Below are 17533 nucleotides of genomic sequence, written 5' to 3'. Positions count from 1 at the left end.
GCGGATTAGTAACTTATAGAGCAAACTTAATGGGATTATGTTGCTTTTAGAATTTAAGATCAAAGTTTAGACTTTTAGGCTGCGTTCATAAGGATGCCGTATGAAGTTTCGATGTCTGGTGGAAGTCCATGGGGCTTCAGGCTCACCGGTGGGGTCGTTAACGGTACCCCGGTCACCGTTTCCAGGGTAACGTACACACTTCATTACAGTAAATATTCGAGATATACCAAACCTTTTGCATTGTGAATTAATTTAAAATGTGCGACATGATGATAAGAATTCGATTTTTTTGTTTATGGTCTATAATTTAGTTTTAAATACACAACAAACAAATTCAGGTCACCCCTGGTGGTAAAGCTGCCCAGGCCAATGTAATGCAAGGAGATGTACTTGTGGCATTGAACGGAACCTCCATTAGCGACATGGACTTGCCAGAAATCATGGAACAAGTCAAGATATCAGGATGGACAATTCATTTGACTCTTTTGAGGTTTGTTGTTCATTTTTCTGTGGTTTCAAATGAACAAACCGATATTCGGTTATTTAACGTATGGGAGGGGAGTTTCTCTATAAATGTGTAACTCATGATGTAAGGAAAAGGGTTGTTCTGGTCGATTTCGACACGAAAATGGTTTTAGGGTAATTTAAGAAACGGTGATGTGGTTCAAATTGTTTTATATTTCATTTGACGCGTTTTTGTCCGATTGTATTTGTGGTACTATGCACTGAACTGCGTTCGGAGCAACCGCAACATTTTACGTTCAGGAAATACTGAAACCGCTGACCCAAGGCGTGTAAAATGTAAATAAATCACATACTGAGTTAAAGTCGCAAAGAATAACGCCTTCCACTGATTTCTCACAATCAGTAGTTTGATGACGAAGTGCAGACCTGTTGTCGGCTATTTTTGTCCGTTTCATCACGTCACATCACGTGACATAACAGTGGCACCCTATATAACATTAGGTGCGGACAGCTGACTTTGCTCGTGGTGTATAAATTAACATTTTTTCTCAATCAGGCCTCATGCGCTTCATTGTCTTGGACTAATTTGCGGTTTATACGTTTACAGCACATTGAACGATTTTTATATATATTATAACAATAGGATGGGGGAAGATAGGACATCTTTAGCATATAATATCTAAATATCCAGATCATATTTTAAATAATAAACAACGGTCTATGGGAGTTGTGAGGATACGGTTTTATAATTTTTCAATAGTTTTTGTTTACGACTAAATGGGAAGAAAATAGAATGAAAATGTGTCCTATCTTCCCCCACCCTATTACATGTGTACATGAACACTACTTTTTTAAACGTAAACACAATATTACGATGGAGACGAGGAAAAACCTTCAGCACGTAATATATATTCGTGATGATACGACTATATAATTCTTCGAATGTTTTTTACCACCTAAAAATGCCCTATATTACCCAAACTGCTGGGCAGACGAGATAAGAAATAATAGCATGTCCCATTTTACCCCAAATTACTATACACGTGGTCAGAATATGAGCCATATGACATGAAGTTAACATAATACATTTCGTGCAGCCAAGAGGAGATCGAACACTCATCGCAGATGAAGAGAAAATCGGAATCAAACTTCACATCCGTAACTGAATTGTGAGTCTGTGATGTAACTCATACGCGTTTATTTTTAAATGTATATAATATTAAACTTATTTTAACATGAAACTGTTAACAGAGAACGCCCACGAAGCCAGTTGGCAATGACACCATGCAGGTAAATACGGCTGTAATAAGTTATTTTTGTATTTTATTCTAAATATTAAAGCATTACTTTATTTTTCAGTGAACGGCCGTCAAGCAAGTTAAGGTAAGAATACATTTACTGGTCTTCGATATACGTTTTTTATAAGTAACGTTGTAACTGCTGGGGTAAAATTTGGTTGGTCATTCGTTTATCGGTTAGGCTGCGATCTGTTGATAAAAAGATTATGGGACGAAAGAAGAAAAAGTCCCCACCCATTCCTCCTGATAACCATGGCAACCATAGAAGTAGTAATAACATGCCACGAATTGTGATCAAAGTTGGTGGTCGTGCGAATAATTCGCAACCTATAGTCGACGATTCGAGGTTGGTTAGAATTCAGATGCTTCACGCATCTCACCACGCACATGCTTCACGAACATGCATGATTGCACACGATCACTTTTGCATAAGGGTCAAGTCACACACTCCCTCACTCAGCATCAAGTATACATAGAGCTTAATTAGGCGATATCTTGCTGCAAGATCTTGAGAAAAATATTTGATCGTTAACGATTTTGCTGCTTGTAACCATCTTTATGGTGATTTTACGCAGCTTCCACAACGGCGATGAACCCATTTCGCCAGTGAAAGCTTTCAGCGTTGACAACGTCAGTGAACGAAGTGCAAGTCCGCAAGTCGCACCGAAGCCCAAGCCACGTAAAACTGTGCAACCGCAAGAGGTCGATATTGAGCAAGAAGAGGAATGTACCGAGCAGTCAAGGTTGGCAATAAATCCTCTAATTTCAACCTCTTAATTTAATATTTTTTGGTTGCAGTAAACCAGAAAAGAAGGTCCCTGATTTCATTAGAAGACAAATCAAACCGACGAAGCCTTTGCCACAGGAATTCAAACCTCAAGTTTCGTGGCTCCATGTAAGCTGTCCAGATCTTACTCTCTTGTATTTATTCTACTTTTCTAACTAACTTTCTTTTCTATTGCATTTCTTCTTCCTTTCTTGCTTTTCTTTGAACATGGACATTGATGAAAACAGAACAAGCTTCGATTAAAATTGAAACCAGGACAGGCATTGTTAGTTCCTTTTCCTCTTTATTTTACCGTGGCCTGAAATATTAGGTTACTAACTTTGCTTCTCCTCAGAACTGACCCCGGTAATTCACTGAAGGCTGCAGCAGCTGCTTACCCTTGTCAACCTATTGAGATTGAGGGTCCAGTGTCAGCAACGATTGTGCATGCCCAGTACAATACACCGGTCGGTATGTACAGTGCCAACCAGATCGTGAACACGCTCGTCACCACAGCGCATGCGCAGGGTGCAGATGTCCCAGAACCACAATCTATCTTTGGGTAAGTCTACATTGTAACAAATTTAGTCTGTTGTATCTCCAGGAATTTGTTAACAATAAAAATGTATATAACTGATCCAAAACTAAACATAAGACGTAATTATGTCTCTAAAAAAATATTTTCATCACTGCAGAGACCAGGAAGTACCAGTTGATACAAATACACCCGTGTTCAAGCTAGTGCACAAGTCTGAGCGATCTACGCCGACTCCAGCTCAGTCAAGATCTATTCAAATACTGGATGCGCTGTTGGACTATGAGAACGGAGACCTGAAAATCTAAGACGTGGATCGCATTGTATCGTGTTATGCCTTTACTTTGAAAGTTTAACTTTAAATGTAAATATAAACTTAAATTTGGACGCAGAATTGCTTTTCATTTTTTTGGCTACAGCATTTGACAATAATATAAACCGAATAAAGTTATCGCATTTTATTTCATGACCTCACAAACTGAAACAGTTATGACGCACTGAGGTGTCTGTTACGTCATAGTCGAGTAAGATTCTCCGTGTAATGAAGTTCCATTCGGCTTTTTACCGTTACCCATTACATCATTCACGACTCCCTTTAAAACGTCTATGTCACTTAATACCAAATCGGCGGTGTCCCCATTAGCTTGCAATTCGTCATCACTTTCTACGTCAAACTCGTCGGCTTCATCATATACGTCACACTCCTCACTTTCCTCTTCGTTGCTCCTCCCACTCCTCTGCTCTAATATTTCCGATTTCAAATCAACTTTACTCAAATGCGTTGATGGTACGTCATCGTTGATATCAACGTTCTTCGTAGGTTCGGGAACCTGTTACATGGAAATTTCTTACGCCTCATTTACGTAGTTAGTTAAAGCGTTATCGCTGTATAATGCGTGCACGTCATTTACATATCTATCTTATCATTCACTTTATCTTACATTATTCCACGTGTGTAAACATCGATAGGCTTCGGTCAGCTGTTCTAGTGCCTTGGCGTGAAAAATCATGTCGATCTCGATGTACTGCTTCAAAGACTCGTGAAGTGCGTTTGTCCTTTTCTTTACCGCTTCGGAGTATCTGAAAAGTTAAATTTTGTTACCTTTCGACTGTCATTGTAGTCGGCATATATATTGTGCTGGTGATACGATGGATATTTTGTTGGTCATGCACAATATAGTGCTGAATATAAAGCTAACCTTAAGTTAACCCGGTCCACGGATGCTTTTGTCAATTTCTTGGCCTCCTGAACTTTTGCGAGTTTCATGGACACTATCCATGCTCGATTACTTTGTTTAAGCGCTCTTGTGGAAGGAGAGTGAAAGCTACTTCCTAATGAAGACTTCATGGGTCCTATAGTACACGCCTTATCGTAACTGTACTTTGCCCTCGATTCTTCTAAGATGCAACGCGACGCATCTTTTAACAGCGTCTCTACATCTTCCTTGAGAGCTGGGAATTCCTTTGATGCCCGAGAATCGTAGTCCTCCAAAAGCTTGCTCTCCAATCGTTCAAGGCTTGTTTTTCTATAAGCTTCAACAGTATACAAATGACGTGTGGTTGACTTTAACGCTTCTGAAATGCCGAGCAACGACGTGAGCGGATTCGAAAAGTAGTTGGCCAAACCAATTATTTGTTCAATCATGATTCGGTTTCGTTCCAAAAGTTTACGACGTCTTACGATGATCTGCTCAAGAGAGTAAACCAGCTCCTTTCTCTTCTTTTCGGGTGTACTAATTAGGTCCAGAATCGTATTTCTGATATTTTTAAGCTGTTCGAGAGGAACATCAGATGACAAAGGTTTCTTTTGATTGGAATCATTTGCTTCTTCGTGATTTTCCATCTTGAGAAAACTATTCGTAGCAAGTTATGTTTATTCTTTAATTTTATCTGTGTGTGGACTTGGTTACTAAGCCATGTCTCAAGGTTTATTTTTCTTAATTGTTTCGTCATAATCGCTGAATGCATTTGGAAAGTGCAGACTTGACCAAGTTTATCAAACGAGAAAATTTCGTGTTAAATACGATAACCTTCGATCAACGTCAGTGGTTTCAGTGAGAATCAACGTGGAGCTTAATTTCATTCATAATAAAAACACCCGCGCCCTTCGCGTAATAATCAGCGTATAAGACGCCTGCGCAAATTTCAGCTGTGAAACAAGCTCGGGCTGTAGAGAGGCATTTGCGATGCTTGTGCCACGCGATGTGTTTATTTTAGTTGAATGACGATTAGTTTGTGCAACATCGCATTTAACGTGACTTCTTCCCATTAAGTTGATAAATCACGAAATATACAATGGAAGACAGTAGTAGGCTTTTGACTAAATGCCGTGTCCGGACAGTTGTGATAAATGATGCGTTCTACATTCATGTACAACCTACATTATTCATTTTCCGTTGCGTTCGAATTACCTAACAGCTATAACAATATAGTGGCACGCTTGTAATACTAGACAGGTTGTATTATGACATATTACATTCACTTTCGTTATTTACAACAGTATTACTCAGCATTAAGAAGAAATGTAGGTTTTGTACATATACGCAAAATGTATAATCTTAAATAAGGGTTATTTGAAAAATCGATAAAGCTAACGAAACACGAGCTGTTTACTTTCATAGAGACGAAGGTTTTCCGAAGCCTACGTCACTTAAAACCCAGAATTCAATGTTTACATCGGGTTCTGGCATCTCTTTAAAAGGTGATGTGCCGTCTTTGTCTTTGTATGTTTTATAGCTGATAGATTTCAGCACTCGGCCATTCCCCAACCGCAGTAGTGCTTGCGAATCAAACGCGGTTGCCACAGAGAGCACTGCTTTTCCCAGATTTCGCGCCTTCTGATGAACTCTATGAATACGCATGTATAGCACCCGTATTGTGTATATAGTCATATCTATTTTATATATACAAAATAGTACAATATAAATACGTGCTAAATTTATTAAAATATAAAAGTCTGGCATACCTCAAACACAGTTCTCTGTCAACAGGGGTATCGGATAAGCATCGTTCAGAAACAGCCAGCTCGACCAGCACGGAAGATTCGAAAAGCTCCGCTTCTTCTGACCCTTTTCCAAGATCTTTGACCTTGTCCATTATCTAAACAACAGGTTGGTGGAGAAGTAGACAAAATGTAATCTATAAACGTAACTCATAAAATCGTACTCGTAAAATCCTGTTCAGTTTTATTGGATTAAGGCCATCAATAACATCTCGGTGAAGTTGTTTATTTGCATGTGAACACAATACGAAGCCATAAAGTCTTCCTGTTTTCCTATCAAACGCTCCAATGGAAAGCTTGTGACTGATAATCGTCTAAAAATAAAAACTTAAGTCACTAGTTTTTACAACCAACATAGCGATTTGCTGCGTAATTCGTTGCCTAGTGCTGGTTAAACACTCCTTATTATTATTATGTTCCTTTAAAATGTTAAATAACTTACTTTGATGTATACTCTAAAGAATGGAAGTATATCAGCCTCCGTCATGCACATATACTTGTACAACGGATCTGTATGACATAGCTCCAAACACGCCAACCGCGCAACCGCTTTCGCGTCCTTTCTGTTGAGATTTCTGTATATGACTTTTATAGACATTCTACTAAAAGATATCAGACAGTCAACTTGCAAAGTATGCACTTGTCTATCTTATGTCTTCTCCGTTGGACGATTAGCATTCAAATGCAAGAGTGGGTTGTCGTAATCGCGTAGGTCAATATCCGTATTAATGACGTCATGCGGGTCAAAGCATGTCGACAATGTATAACCACTGAATCACGTGTAATCTTTAATGTGTCGGGGTAACTTTAATATAAAGGCCATTGCGTAATACACTACTTTTATATGCTCTCTTAGATCAGTGACGCGATGAAGCTGTATGGGAATGTGTTTATTCAGCGCCTTTCTTTGCGCGGTGAATGGGTATCATTCACGCTCCTCGGCCATTATCTTTTGGCCCTGCGTGAAAATATCCAGACACACAGACCCACCGTGCTGCTCGACTGAGCGTGACCATAGCTGTATAACTAATGGTCCACACTTTTGTTTAACACGGTCTGCGACGCTTTCGAAATCTCAGAATTCTAGTGAGCTGTCCAGAATAACACTGAACCTGATTTGCCGAAGTTATTTTAATACAAGAGTAAAGCAAATTTACAAATTAATATGAGCAAACCAGTCGTGCCGATAAACCGGAAGACAATGTCATGATTATTCAAGGGCGACTACAGGCGTGTTTGGTAACTGGATCAGAGTATTTTTTGCAGAATAGATTTTGCATGTACAATGCTTAATTAAACTCGGGTGATATTTACCTTTGTTTAATGTTTAACAGCGCAGTAGTAATATGCAATGAAACAGAACAAACTGTATGTTACTCCATTTAACTGTGTGATTTCAGTTGAAGCTATGTTTGACAGCCAGCTATATTGTACTCGAATAAAACTCGTTTTCGATCCTTCCCGTGGCACCTAATCATCTGTATATATGAGCCAACACTCAGCAGGACTTTGTTGTTGACGAAGGTTACTACGTTGTGGGCCTAATCATTATTCTCGCTTCCGCGGTTTTTCCGTGTATTCTGAACAGGCAACGAGGCGCAGTATCAAATGATTTAGACCCATAGCCCACACGTACGGTTTAGAATCGCTTAAATGTACAATAATATATAGCGTAAGCAGAAACAAGTTTAGCTTATAGGTTTGGTCAGTCCAATTTGAACAGAACAAGTGAGACAGTATATCGGTTATGATGGTGGTGTAAGCGCTTTCTCAAGTCAGCAAATAAAGCGTGTGTATTAGAAAGTTTGCTGTGTAAAGGGAAACCATGTATGTTTAGGAATAACGTATAACGATTTACTATAGTCTTATACAAGTTAAATTATGTATTAGAAATGCAGCTAAAATACTCGTATGTAAGCTAAATTATTCGTGAAACTAAGCTTTTGCACGTTAGACGTTGCTATTCTGTCCAGTTAATCATTAAAGAAGTCTTTAAATTGTTTGGCGATGTGTCTGCTACATATAAGTGTAAGGGGACACGGCAAAATATTGAACCTAGTAGAACGCAAAGCTTTGTGAAAATTCGTTTCCACTACTGTTTCTTTCAAAGTTGTTTCTGATCGGAATCAAAGTTAGTATAGACCGGTATAGACGTTGGTATAGACTAAGTTGGGAAACGGACTGTAAAACAATGAGTCTTTGTTTTCCAACGTCTGTAACGTACATTACGTATCCCACGGCATAGCATTTTGACATTGCTGGGTGCTGTTTTTCGTCTAAATGTTGCGAAATTTCAAGAACCAAGCACTTCTGCGAGTAAAAATGACTTTCTACTAACGTTATATCTTATCACAATAATAAACCCGACATAATCAACTTTTATTGAACACTTAATCGATTAAAAAAAGAAAACAAATATAGAAAATAGCAAGTATACCAACCAAAAAGATAAAAGAGCATGTTTAAAATATAAAATAACAAACAAAACGCATATTATTAACATATACTGGTGTATCTAGATTTTGCTTTTTGGCTCACAAACTTAACACGTATACCCTGCAACGAAACTTAATGTTTCTTGTAAAATTTGCCTAATACCAAAGTGACATTGAGCAAAACGATACTGAGTCACTATTTTTGGTCCTCTCCTTGAATAAATAAGCCACCCTTTCTAGGTTCCAGGGATTTAAATCAAAACACGCGATTACTTTATTTGCTGGTACTTAAGCATAGTTAGGAGCTGCATGTCCACTAATGTTGGATAATAAATGTAGTGAAGAATGGCTCTGTAGATTCGTAGGTATGATCATATATTATTATGTAAACTAAGCTGATTGCTGCTAGTATTAATCGCCAACGTAAAGTATACCGTAAATCACACTGTTCGCTAAAAACCAGTCTAAATACTACAATTTACTCCACATTAATTCTTGGATTTAATATTATATACCAAGATTTATATTGGAACTTATATTTTAAATGTTAAAACAAACGCTATACATGTTTTCTAACTTTGTATCGCTTACAAGAACCAAATAAACACACGCCGACCATGCATTTGTATGGGCGATTTACGCTTTGTGGGATCCGTAATGGCGGACACAAGCGCTGTTTCCTGACGTGACGTTGATCTGAATTAGGCGTCAAAATTTGAATGTTGTTTCGACGCGACTGCCAAAACAGCACGAATTGATACTTCCAACTAGCCTGCCTTGATCTTTATAACGCAAAGTATCGTGCAATGCTTCACGGAATTTGTGCTTGCTCATGTGTGTTATACACGCACAGGGTGTACTAGTGTTGCACATGCGTTTAGAACTTAGCTATATTGTTTTATTTCTGGGAAATTCTATAAATCATTCTTTTACTTCACTTTTCAGGAAGGACAAATAGTTTCGATTGTGTATTAAAGTATGAGGAAAGCGATTCGTTTCGTGCGGAGACTAATTGTTGGTTTGGTGATATGCCTTGGAGTTTACGTCATTCATAGTAACGTATGGCAAATCGTGCAGTCCAAACACCCGCGTGATACCAGGCTCATAATAAACAATGTTGAGATTGCGGAAGTGGTCAGGAAGCAAGCAACTATTTCCCACAGCCTTCCTAAAGAGTTTGTATTCGATGAAGAAGATATGAAAGATGAACATGGAAACCCTTACCATATTATTTTGTGGAACGACCTTTCCGGGGTACCAGGCTACGTGGCAAATCCGACCGAATGTATGGGTAATATCAGCTGCCAGATATCGTACAACAAAGGAGCAGCGGCCGACGCCCATGCCATCGTATTTCCGATAGGAGTTTCACGAAGCATGGCTCCAAGTGTAAGGTAAGATGGTGAACTAAACCACGATATTGTTTTTTATTTACCGCCACTATCCCGTCCTGCTTTATTTCTGGACCACGCAACCATTCCGACGTAGTCTTGCGTTAAAGTCGTTCCGGGTGAGTGAGTTTCCTTAGTACAACGGCGTGCCGCAATTTCCAAAGCCCAGTTTCGATAGAACGACTACGCGCGCATATGAAATTACTTTTAACCAAATTCGTATAATTTCAAATTACACGGTATGAAGCTGATCTCATGCAACAAAGTAGATGTAGTCACCTCTTAATGCGTTGCCTCACGATGCGGTAATTGGTCCTCGCTGAAATTACAGTTTAGGTCAAACCGACAAAGGGGTCGAACAATTCAATGAATAGATATCATGTTCTGATGAAAAGAGGTACGGACAATATACCCATTGTTGTCTCTCCGAGCTTTAGGGACAAACCGTTGGTGAATAGAAACAATAATACACTAACCCTCCACATCATATACATGATATAAAGTGTAGAGTAAGGTGGGGAAAGATGGTACACTTTTGCATTCTATTTGCTTGTCCAAACTGGCAGTAAACAAGAACATTGGTAGAATAATAAAACCGTATCTTCACAACTCCCATAGACCATTGTTATTTGTTTAAAACATCATCAAGATGTTTAAATACGATGTACTAAAAGTGTCCCATCTTCCCCCACCACACCGGTTTTATTCACTACCACACAACGTAGGGCGTATTGAAGGTAAAATCTGTTTTTAGTTCCCCATTATTATTTGTCAATTTTAGCTTGGACGTATCCGACTACTGTTTTTAAGTATTAAAATCGTGTTTAAACAAATCAGTGCTCCCTTGCTCGTCGAACCATATTAAAACGGCCGAAATTTTAAAGTTAGCAAGCCTACACCATCACTCCAGTAATAATAAACACATAAATAAATGTATTTATTATTTGGTAATTCACTCTTAATAATAAATACATTTATTGGTTTAACAAAAAACAAAATTAACAATGTTTCCGAACTGTCTCATCTTACCTCCACGTCTGTGAATTGCTTAAATAGCACCTAGTATGCCAATCGTTACCTCCTTGTGCGTTTTTAACATGTTTTTGTTGTTAGTTTTGTCCAAATATTTACTTTGTTATCACTTTTATACTCCATAAACTGAGGTCGAAATGCAAACATAACTTTATTTTAATAAATAAGTCAAAGGGTATCGTCAATACATCATATTACTTATTTTCTTTGCACATATTCTTGAAATATTGGTGAGAATCTAAAGCCTATAGCTTATATTTTAGAAAGCCGTGGCAACTTTACGCTTGGTGGACACTAGAGAGTCCGCTTCATGCGGGAGGTGATCTGAGATCTTTTGACGAATTCTTCAACTTGACTTTCAATTATCGACTTGACGCTGGAGTTTACGCCCCCTATGGAAGTATTAACCTTATTCTACGTGAGCTGAGAAAGTCGGGTGAAACGGAATTAGAGCCGCTGCTTGAAAGAAAACGAAACTCCGACAAGATGGCGGCGTGGGCGGTGAGCAACTGCTATGGAAAACGAATGGATTTTGCTAAAAGTTTGATGGATGCTGGACTACAAGTAGATACTTTTGGTGGTTGCTTTGGAGGACGACAGATAGGAGGCGGGAGGTACTCTGATACTTTCTACTCTGAGTTACAAAAGTATAGGTTTTACTTTTCGTTCGAAAATTCTATAAACTGCAAAGATTATTTCACCGAGAAGTTCTGGTTTAACGGACTTCGCTCTGGTGCGGTACCTGTGGTCTGGGGTCCTCGGAAGTCAGACATTCTGAAGGTCGCCCCAACGAAATCTTTCATTCATTCCAATGATTTTGATACACCTGGGGAACTCGTAAAATACCTAAAGTACCTCGCTACTAATGAAACCGCATACGCAGAGTATCTTCACTGGAGGACTTGGGTAAATCATCCGGAGAAGATAGAGACGAGGTTGCGGTTGGAGAACAGAGAAAACGATCTTCGTAGTTTCTGTAAGTTGTGCAGTATGGTACAGTCCGATGGCCGGGATCGTAAAAGGGGAGTTAAGTCCCCAGTAAGGATTGTGCATTCTTTAAACGAGGCTTGGATTGGTACAGAGAAGGGTGAGTGCCACAAGTGAATGGCGCCATCAGGTATATTGGTTGATTATATATATTATATATATACAATATATTTCTATTATGTAAACTATCTTATCAACGACCAAGGAAAGACTCAGTTTCGTAATTATTATAATGAATGCTGTCTCCTATCTTTAAAAAGGTTTTGTTGGGTGCTTTGTTTGAAAGATTTGTTAAGTTATAGTAGGATGGGGGAAGATGGGACGCCTTTAGCACATGATATCCAAATATCCTGATCGTGTTTTAAACAATTAACAACGGTCTTTCGGAGTCATGAGCATACGGTTTAATAATTCTTTAAATGTTCTTTGTTTACTACCAAATGTGACGAGAAAATAGAATGAAAAGGTGTCCCATCTTCCCCCACCCTACTATGCATACCAACAAGGTAGCATGAACAAGGCATTTTTGTAGAAAATTTTGTTGTTAAACTAGGTTAAATGAATCCAATTGCTATAAAACACGAGCTTTGTGTTTGCACAACATTAACGTATATTGTGCGCGTCTGTTGTGTAATTATCACGTTGCTTCATTACTTTCGGTTCGTCTCTTGCTCTTTCTACTTTGTTTTAGATCTTTAACCATAACTATGCATTATCGGTGTATTGCACTATGTCCTTTAAATAAAGTACGCGGTCAATTTTAGAATTATTTTATTGCATAAGGGAATCAAATGTTAAGGAAAAGTGAACTTTAATCGGAGGGGAAGTATTACACTGCATACAGCAGATTCACACAACAGACAGTACAAGGAAGTAAAGTAGCGACACGAAAGAAAAAGGCAAATCAGTATATGTACAATATAAATTCTCTCGTCGGTCCAGGAAACACTTTGAATTTCGGTTTCAGTAATCTTTGTTGGCCTAGCACTTTGCTAATGCGGCTATAGCTTGCTCTGCAGTAGGTCGAAGATCGGCATCAGCATTCCAACATGACGTCACCACATCGAAATATTGTTTCAGCGAAGATGCCTCGGCTAAATCTGCAATGTTTAATTACCGTGATCGAATTTATAGACACAGGAAATGGTGATTTGGTTTTGTAATTTGTTGCCCTTTCTTGTACAGGGGTGTTGTATATGCACTACATACCACAGTAATCCATGTAATCCGGTATCTTGGGTCTCGATCCGAAGGCGACGACTGAGAAAACCGCTGCGTGGTTGTGTTGGCCCGCGTATGGCTGTTTGCGACTCCATAACTGCCAAGCTGCGAAGCAAATTTACATTAAGTTTCTCTTACACTTTTAAGGCTTTGTTATGTTTGTAGATGAAGTCTCACCGGTTATGCCAAAGGAATATATATCCGCTTTTGTGGTCGGGAAGAATCCTCGCAACAATTCAGGCGCTCGGTATACGAACGTGCCCATCAAACAAGATCTGCGAGATAAATTAGAAATTAGAAATACAGAAAATATATAAAACGTGACCCTTTAAGCTCTAAGTAAACGTGGTCGTTGACTTTTACTTACGACGAATGGGCGGAACCAGTTGATGAGAATGACATGTAACTTGTTGATTGATTGATTGCAGAATCACAGGCTTGACTTGTGTTTGCATCACGATTATCAAGACTGATTCCACTTCGGGTTGTGTTCAGCTGTGACTGTAATTAAGAACCTCTATTAGAAATACAGCCTCGCTTTTAAGAACATTATTAAAAAAACCTCCATAAACAAAAAAATCTTTTTTTTTGTAGAAAGACGCAATGCAAAAAATTATGTTGAAAGTACATTAGCTGGATTGAAGCGTTATTCGTGCAATGACCTACCATATTCGGCTGGTTCAACCTCGGACTTGAGATCGACATACAAGAACCAAAGTCACAAATTTTGCACGTGTCCTCTGACGTCACAATCACGTTACTTGGTTTTAAATCAAGATGAACCAATCGGCGTTCATGAAGATACGTGATGCCTTGCAAAATGTCGGAAGCGAATCTGTAATGAGTTTGTTGGTAAATCGATTGGAAAAAAACTAAATCTTTTTGACACAAATAACTTCAGCTTCCTACCTTATTTTTCTGCCCATTGATATTTCTTCATCGGAATTGTTGAGCAATTGGGCGAGATTTCGGTTTCCAGCATGTTCCATCACTACATAGCTATATACAAAGCATGATAAATTAGTTATAATAACAATACAACAAAAAGGAAAATGGTAAAAAATATGACAATAACATAATTAGTATACCATGTGTTTGACGGGTTTTTATTTTCTGGTGAAAACGTCGGTTGCATCACTACCAGAGTTCGCACTATGTTCAAATGTTGCAGTCGAAGTCCGTACATTTCACCCTAAAACCAATAGAGTTATTATTGCTAAAAAGCGACAATACTTTTAATTGGTATTGGCTGAAATGCTTTTTTTTAATGCAATATTTTAACGCTTGTTATACGAAGAACGACGAACCTGCATAGTTTCCAGAATAGCTTGGCGCGACTTTGACGCGTTCTCCAGTTTCTTTATCGCCACCTTCTGGCCACGGTAGTTGCCTAAAAAGGTGAATAAAAATTGAAACGCCTGTTTTTTTACAACAGTTTTGACAGGATTACCTTCAAATACGCGGCCGAACCCTCCTCTACCAAGTTGGATCGCTGTTTCTAACTCCGATTCATCATCTTCCCAAAAGTACAGTTTTCCGGGAGGACACTGCTCCACGTGTCGCTGGAGGCGACGTGAGCAGCCGTCGGAAGAGCAGGAGTTCCAACGAAAACGAGATTGTGATGACGTCGTTGTATCGGAGACGAATTGTACCGGACTTTCGGCCGTCCATGAGACTGTCGATGGACTTAATGAAACACCACTTAATCGAAATATTTTTCCGTCGTTTTTCGGAGTGTTGGTGGGAGCAACTGATGTACTAAAGACGCTACATCTTCTTCTGGGACATGGAGATCGGTTCTTTGCGGAGTAAAACGAATCCTTGCGTTTTGGTGCATTTGGCTGTATTCAAAAATTGGCCATAAATTATTTATCAAAATGATTACTACGCTATCACATTTAATGGTCTCACTTACCTTTGGTTTGTAAGAAAGGCCGTCACTCACTCCTAAATGCCGCTTCCTCGAAGTTAAACAAAGATATTTGTAAGGACTTATGTTCATCTTAACCCGAGAGGATATTTTGCTTGGCGTGAAACTTCTTTGTGGATAAACTTCGTCCACCAGGCCTACATACACAACATTTGTTACATCAGATTCTGTAGGCCTAAAACACACAGTTTAAATATAAATATGTATTACTTACCAGTGCATCGATTTTGAGCTTTTTGAACCATTGGTGTTGAGCATGCTCCTGGTGATTTTGATTTCGTTGGCGGAGTTCTTACGCTCCTTGCAACGCATGCTGATGTTAGAGCTGGCGAACTTTGAGAGTTTGAGATCACTGATTGATCAAATACAAAAGAACGAGAAGCAGCTGGCTTTGGAGACGCTGATGTAAAGATTCGAGAAAACGATCGAAATTTTGAAATTGGAGATGACATTTTAATCCGATGGTGATTGCAGTTTTCAAATTTCCAAGCAGCTCTTAACAATAACCTTTCAATTGAAAATGTATTACTATAATATTTAACTGTGTCTGCTATAGGTACGATTCCTACCACATTAACTAAACTGATCTTTGCTGTATTCTGTACACGCGTATTCCTCGAAAAGGACGATTCTGACTGCACCGCCGCCGGCCGCAAACGGTAACCGTATAAATTAAAGCGTAATTGAAACAACAGAACGTAATTAAATGATTCTTTTTTCTAAAGAAGGCACGTGCGATGACTGGAAAGACAATTCTTTACAGGAAGGAATCGCTTTTATTTCAAATCGTTCATCGATTTTTTTCCCGTCTCGCGCTCGAGCCTTGCGGGAGCAATCGCTGCGCAAAAGATTAGAAGTTGAGACGCCGCCGGTTGTGTTTGGTAACCAACGCTGATAACGAACCCGGGAAGGTTTATCAAGGTTTTCTATCTCACGTACAACAACTTAACATGCTGTTTAAACTACTCAATTTTAAGTTTAGAAAATTAAACAGTCCCGCTGGCTAATTAGATGGACAAACATAGAAAACGTCTAGATGAATTGGCTTTATTTACGAATATACTATGATACGTTCGGGACACAGTGTATGAATACCAAAAATTAAACTTACAAAGCCAGCAGGTGTTTACCGTTACAATAAATAAGTATATAGTAGGGCGGGAAAACACCCGTAGCACATAATATTCAAATATCCTGACAACGGTCTATAGGAGTCGTGATCTATGTCGTGTATGATACTGTTTTATAATTCTTTAAATATTCTTTGTTTACTAAACGAGTAAATAAAATGAACAGTTGTACCATCTTGTCCCGCCTTATTTACTATATATTAAAACATCCGGCTTAAGACGACAAGTTTGTTCACAAACAAAACTTATACGGAGAATTACGTTACAACATCATATCACAGCTTGTACGGTCCTTGGTGTCTTCGAGCGAGCGAAGCGCGGCCGTTGAACGAACAGAATTTCTCCGCTGACTCGAACTGGAGAAACAACAGTTGAACGTCAGACGAAATTCTTTCCGGAACTGAACTGCGAACCAAAAGTAGCAATCTTGTAACTGCACATGAGGTTTTTTTGCTTATAGGGTTCTCGCAACCTCGCTTTCTTGCGGCACATGACGCAGTTTTTGGTTATTGGTTAATAAGACATAAGTTGAATATACTAACCACTGAAACAGTTGTAAATGATGGGGTTAAGAGCGCTGTTGAGATACACGAGCAAGTGGGCGATCGCGAATAAGAAATAAGTCGACTCTCGATGTACGGAGGTAAACAAATCGGACGTTCTAGAAAATAATTACAAATTCATTACTTGTGGCTCTTGTGGATCGAAGGTATAGTTCCAGTTATTGATTCCAGAATAATAAAGCAAAATTAACACTGTCAACCTCATACCTTCGGATCAGATCAAGTACCATCGCTGGAGAGTAGCAGAGAAAATACACAACCACTAGAGCCACTTGAATCCTCCCGCTTCTTTTTCGAGACTGTATCAAATTTCGCTGCAAAACATAAAATTCGAGAATTGAACTTGTAATCAAGTCGTTATTTCCGTTTTCACACCTTAATTTTGCATTTCCTGCAGTACGTGCGCTGTGTCTTTCGCGAGGTGATCAGTTTACTGAAGGTGCTGCTGTTTCTATTACGCTGCAAATCTGGAACCAGTTTTAGGTAAGTTTCAATATTAATGTTAATGTATTTTTACGTGCTTACATAGTTTCTTGTAATCTTCCGAATCTCGTTTCACCTTCCAAGCTCCCGTATAGAACAATGATTCCTGCTCCCTAGGCATCGGTAAATCAATACCGTTACGCACGTGTTCTTGGCCCTGAGTGCATGGATATAAATTAAAACGTAAAATATATCAACCTGCAGCATACAATATGTTTGAGATTGAATTCAATATTCTACGACAAAGTGTTTATCTACTTTGTTAATATTGGATTCTAATTTCAAAATTTCATTTG

At 38.8% G+C, this 17533-nt stretch overlaps 5 protein-coding genes across 8 annotated transcripts in view; 2 read left to right on the top strand and 3 right to left on the bottom strand.

Moving 5' to 3' along the window:
• Nucleotides 1-46: 46 nt before the first annotated feature.
• Nucleotides 47-3458, top strand: LOC100186497 (PDZ and LIM domain protein 3). Of its 2 annotated transcripts, XM_026840861.1 has the most exons (11): nucleotides 47-186; nucleotides 339-490; nucleotides 1563-1634; nucleotides 1717-1755; nucleotides 1825-1848; nucleotides 1945-2109; nucleotides 2339-2506; nucleotides 2562-2658; nucleotides 2778-2815; nucleotides 2885-3091; nucleotides 3225-3458. In XM_026840861.1, the coding sequence occupies exons 1-11, from the start codon at nucleotides 94-96 to the stop codon at nucleotides 3370-3372; spliced, it is 1203 nt and encodes a 400-aa protein (XP_026696662.1). In that variant the 5' UTR covers nucleotides 47-93; the 3' UTR covers nucleotides 3373-3458. The 2 variants fall into 2 exon arrangements, with proteins under 2 accessions (XP_026696662.1, XP_002127704.1); XM_002127668.5 differs by lacking the exon at nucleotides 1945-2109.
• LOC100176282 lies at nucleotides 3224-6764 on the bottom strand. Its single transcript, XM_002127477.3, has 6 exons — nucleotides 6508-6764; nucleotides 6230-6379; nucleotides 6030-6163; nucleotides 4264-5911; nucleotides 4006-4144; nucleotides 3224-3894 (listed from the first exon to the last, which is right to left on the bottom strand). Exons 4-6 carry the CDS (start codon nucleotides 4905-4907, stop codon nucleotides 3574-3576), a joined length of 1104 nt encoding a protein of 367 aa, XP_002127513.2. The 5' UTR covers nucleotides 4908-5911; nucleotides 6030-6163; nucleotides 6230-6379; nucleotides 6508-6764; the 3' UTR covers nucleotides 3224-3573.
• A 2659-nt stretch (nucleotides 6765-9423) lies between these two features.
• Nucleotides 9424-12671, top strand: LOC100178601 (alpha-(1,3)-fucosyltransferase 6-like). Its single transcript, XM_002127369.4, has 2 exons — nucleotides 9424-9894; nucleotides 11187-12671. The coding sequence occupies exons 1-2, from the start codon at nucleotides 9479-9481 to the stop codon at nucleotides 12025-12027; spliced, it is 1257 nt and encodes a 418-aa protein (XP_002127405.1). The 5' UTR covers nucleotides 9424-9478; the 3' UTR covers nucleotides 12028-12671.
• Nucleotides 12672-12673: 2 nt separating this feature from the next.
• On the bottom strand, nucleotides 12674-15752 carry LOC100177088 (proto-oncogene serine/threonine-protein kinase mos). 2 transcript variants are annotated; one of them, XM_002127106.3, is made up of 11 exons: nucleotides 15276-15752; nucleotides 15047-15198; nucleotides 14582-14972; nucleotides 14439-14521; nucleotides 14220-14323; nucleotides 14041-14130; nucleotides 13798-13966; nucleotides 13499-13632; nucleotides 13309-13406; nucleotides 13120-13236; nucleotides 12674-13010 (listed from the first exon to the last, which is right to left on the bottom strand). In XM_002127106.3, the coding sequence occupies exons 1-11, from the start codon at nucleotides 15511-15513 to the stop codon at nucleotides 12892-12894; spliced, it is 1695 nt and encodes a 564-aa protein (XP_002127142.1). In that variant the 5' UTR covers nucleotides 15514-15752; the 3' UTR covers nucleotides 12674-12891. The 2 variants fall into 2 exon arrangements, with proteins under 2 accessions (XP_002127142.1, XP_018673069.1); XM_018817524.2 differs by having other exon boundaries at nucleotides 13499-13626.
• Nucleotides 15753-16087: 335 nt separating this feature from the next.
• LOC100180967 (orexin receptor type 2) overlaps nucleotides 16088-17533 on the bottom strand; it is a 4547-nt gene continuing 3101 nt past the window's right edge. Inside the window, exons 6-10 of one of the 2 annotated variants that reach the window (XM_002127151.3) lie at nucleotides 17280-17394; nucleotides 17130-17221; nucleotides 16962-17068; nucleotides 16734-16852; nucleotides 16088-16547 (exon numbers count right to left, since the gene is read on the bottom strand). In XM_002127151.3, coding sequence (XP_002127187.1) covers nucleotides 16462-16547; nucleotides 16734-16852; nucleotides 16962-17068; nucleotides 17130-17221; nucleotides 17280-17394 — 519 coding nt within the window. In that variant the 3' untranslated portion in view covers nucleotides 16088-16461. Of the gene's footprint in view, nucleotides 16597-16733; nucleotides 16853-16961; nucleotides 17069-17129; nucleotides 17222-17279; nucleotides 17395-17533 lie in introns of both variants that reach the window. The other variant, XM_018817526.2, reaches the window with a different exon arrangement.

Source organism: Ciona intestinalis, chromosome 2 (genome assembly GCF_000224145.3).
Source record: "Ciona intestinalis chromosome 2, KH, whole genome shotgun sequence".
NCBI lineage: Eukaryota > Metazoa > Chordata > Ascidiacea > Phlebobranchia > Cionidae > Ciona > Ciona intestinalis.
The sequence above is the reverse complement of the archived record's forward strand: the minus strand, read 5'-3'. Positions and strand labels throughout refer to the sequence as shown.